The 1,957-nt window shown below is 45.7% G+C and overlaps 1 protein-coding gene across 1 annotated transcript; it reads right to left on the bottom strand.

Moving 5' to 3' along the window:
• Positions 1 to 1,042: 1,042 nt before the first annotated feature.
• On the bottom strand, positions 1,043 to 1,429 carry LOC137373306 (dispanin subfamily A member 2b-like). The gene has a single exon (XM_068038128.1). The coding sequence runs from the start codon at positions 1,427 to 1,429 to the stop codon at positions 1,043 to 1,045; it is 387 nt and encodes a 128-aa protein (XP_067894229.1).
• Between the last annotated feature and the right edge of the window lie 528 nt (positions 1,430 to 1,957).

The following is a 1,957-nucleotide window of genomic DNA, read 5'->3' as shown; positions in this document are numbered from 1 at the left end:
CAGCCATTGCCTTTACACAAGCCTCTATAGACATGTTAGGGTGGGGATAGCTCTTTACCCCATTGCTAGATGTTATTAATTTAAAAGGTGACGGGACCGCATGGGCGGTCACAGAGGCTGCAGCTGCATAGGTATGAAAGGGCCCCGCCACCGGTGATGATGGGCTTGCCATGGGTTCAAGAGCCAAACCCACCCAGAGTTGTAGGCTTGCAAAAAAAAAACTTTGTAAGAAATAACGTATAAACAAATAGTAGGTTCCGGGAGAGGCTGAGGGTATACAGGAAAAGGGGAAAGACAGGCTGTAAGCGATAACTTTTGCTTTAAGGGTGGTACACAGAGCACTCTAAACAGTCCTGAGTAACACTCCTGGCTTTCTGTTTGCAGGAGGGGTCTTCATCTGAGTCAGCCAAAAGCTGCCCAGGCACTAACTATATCCTTCTGTCTCTTTAGCCAGGCAGCTTCAGCTGACCCAGGCTGGGCAATTGAGGTGGGGAGGGAGCTTCCTTGTATATTTAATGCAATTGCACAGCTCCCTGTAGAAATGTACAGCCCCCACCTCTTGTTGTTCTGGCCTCTTCCACCTCCCGCAACAGTCCAAATCAAACAAAGGTCTGATGCTCAACCACCCACCTCCAAATACAGCCTTATTTCTCCAAAGTCTTTTCCTCCTCTGCAACATATGTTGTCCAAAGGTGTTGCAGCTCTCTTTCTCCAGAAGCACCTCCTGCAACTGACTGCAGCACTGTTAGCTGCACTTTGTTGATGCACTCAGCACTCAGCTGTCCCAATCAGGCAGCAGCCAACTCCGTTTTTTTTAATCAATTGCTTTATTAATACAATCAAGGCCACACCTTGGCCAAATTTTATAGAAAAGAGATCTGTATTGCTGTGAGGTGATCACTTTAGACATATCAGCATTATATAGACGTTATAGATAGAAAGAAGCAATAATAGACTAAAACTGCATCAAGGTGTTGAAAAGAGTTTGGTCACATAACAGCTCCCGCCATGGACAATGAGGTACTGCCACCATCGAGTTGCTTCACTTCCCACCTCCATAGAGATCATGGTATTGTTGTTGTTCTTTTATAATTTGCAATGCCTGAAACATGCCAGCGAACAACAACACAATGAAGATTACGAGGACAAGGATGCTTAGCACTGTGGTTGCAATGTTGAGTGCTCGGGCCGTAGACACATAGTGCCGAGCTCCTTCTACATCTCCCACGACTTTCTGATCTCTAGATTTGACCGAGAAAACCAGCACCACGAATCCGAGGCTGCAGAAGTTCATGTAGAAGATGTTGAAGAGAGACCTGAGCGAGTGGTCCCAGACCGGAAAAACATTTGGGGTCAAGTTAATGATGGTGGCCAGGACCAACTGGCTGTCCTCCTTCTGCCCCTGGTACGGGTAGGTGCAGGGATTCATCGGCACTTGGTCGGCTCTGTATGTACCTGTCCTGGGAGTGTTTGATGAGACAGTGTAGAGGGAGCTTTACTCTGTATCTAACCTGCACCAGGAGTGTTTGATGGGACACACAGCACAAGTCTAAATCCCACCATGGAAGTTTTAGAGTTTGAATTCAGTTTAAACAAATCTGTAAATAAAAAGCTGGTACCAGTCCAATTGGTCATGTAGCTGTCGGAACTGAACTCGTTGACTAATGTGTTTTAGGGAAGGAAACCTGCCGTCCTTACCCAGACTGCTCGATATGTGACTCCAGTCCCACACCAATGTGATTGACTTCTGAAGTGGCCTAGCAAGCCAGTCAATTACATCAAAGCACCACCAATGTATCCAGAAGGAAGCCCACCAGTACCACCTTCCCAGGTAAACTATACATAATGGTACTGTATCCACTCTATATAGCCTAGTGATGTAATACACCCAGTGTATTATAACAACAACAGTAAAATGTATTTATATAGCACTTTAACATAGTAAAACATCCCAAAG

Source organism: Heterodontus francisci, chromosome 9, assembly GCF_036365525.1.
Source record: "Heterodontus francisci isolate sHetFra1 chromosome 9, sHetFra1.hap1, whole genome shotgun sequence".
Classification (NCBI taxonomy): domain Eukaryota; kingdom Metazoa; phylum Chordata; class Chondrichthyes; order Heterodontiformes; family Heterodontidae; genus Heterodontus; species Heterodontus francisci.
This window is presented reverse-complemented; position numbering and strand designations above follow the sequence as displayed.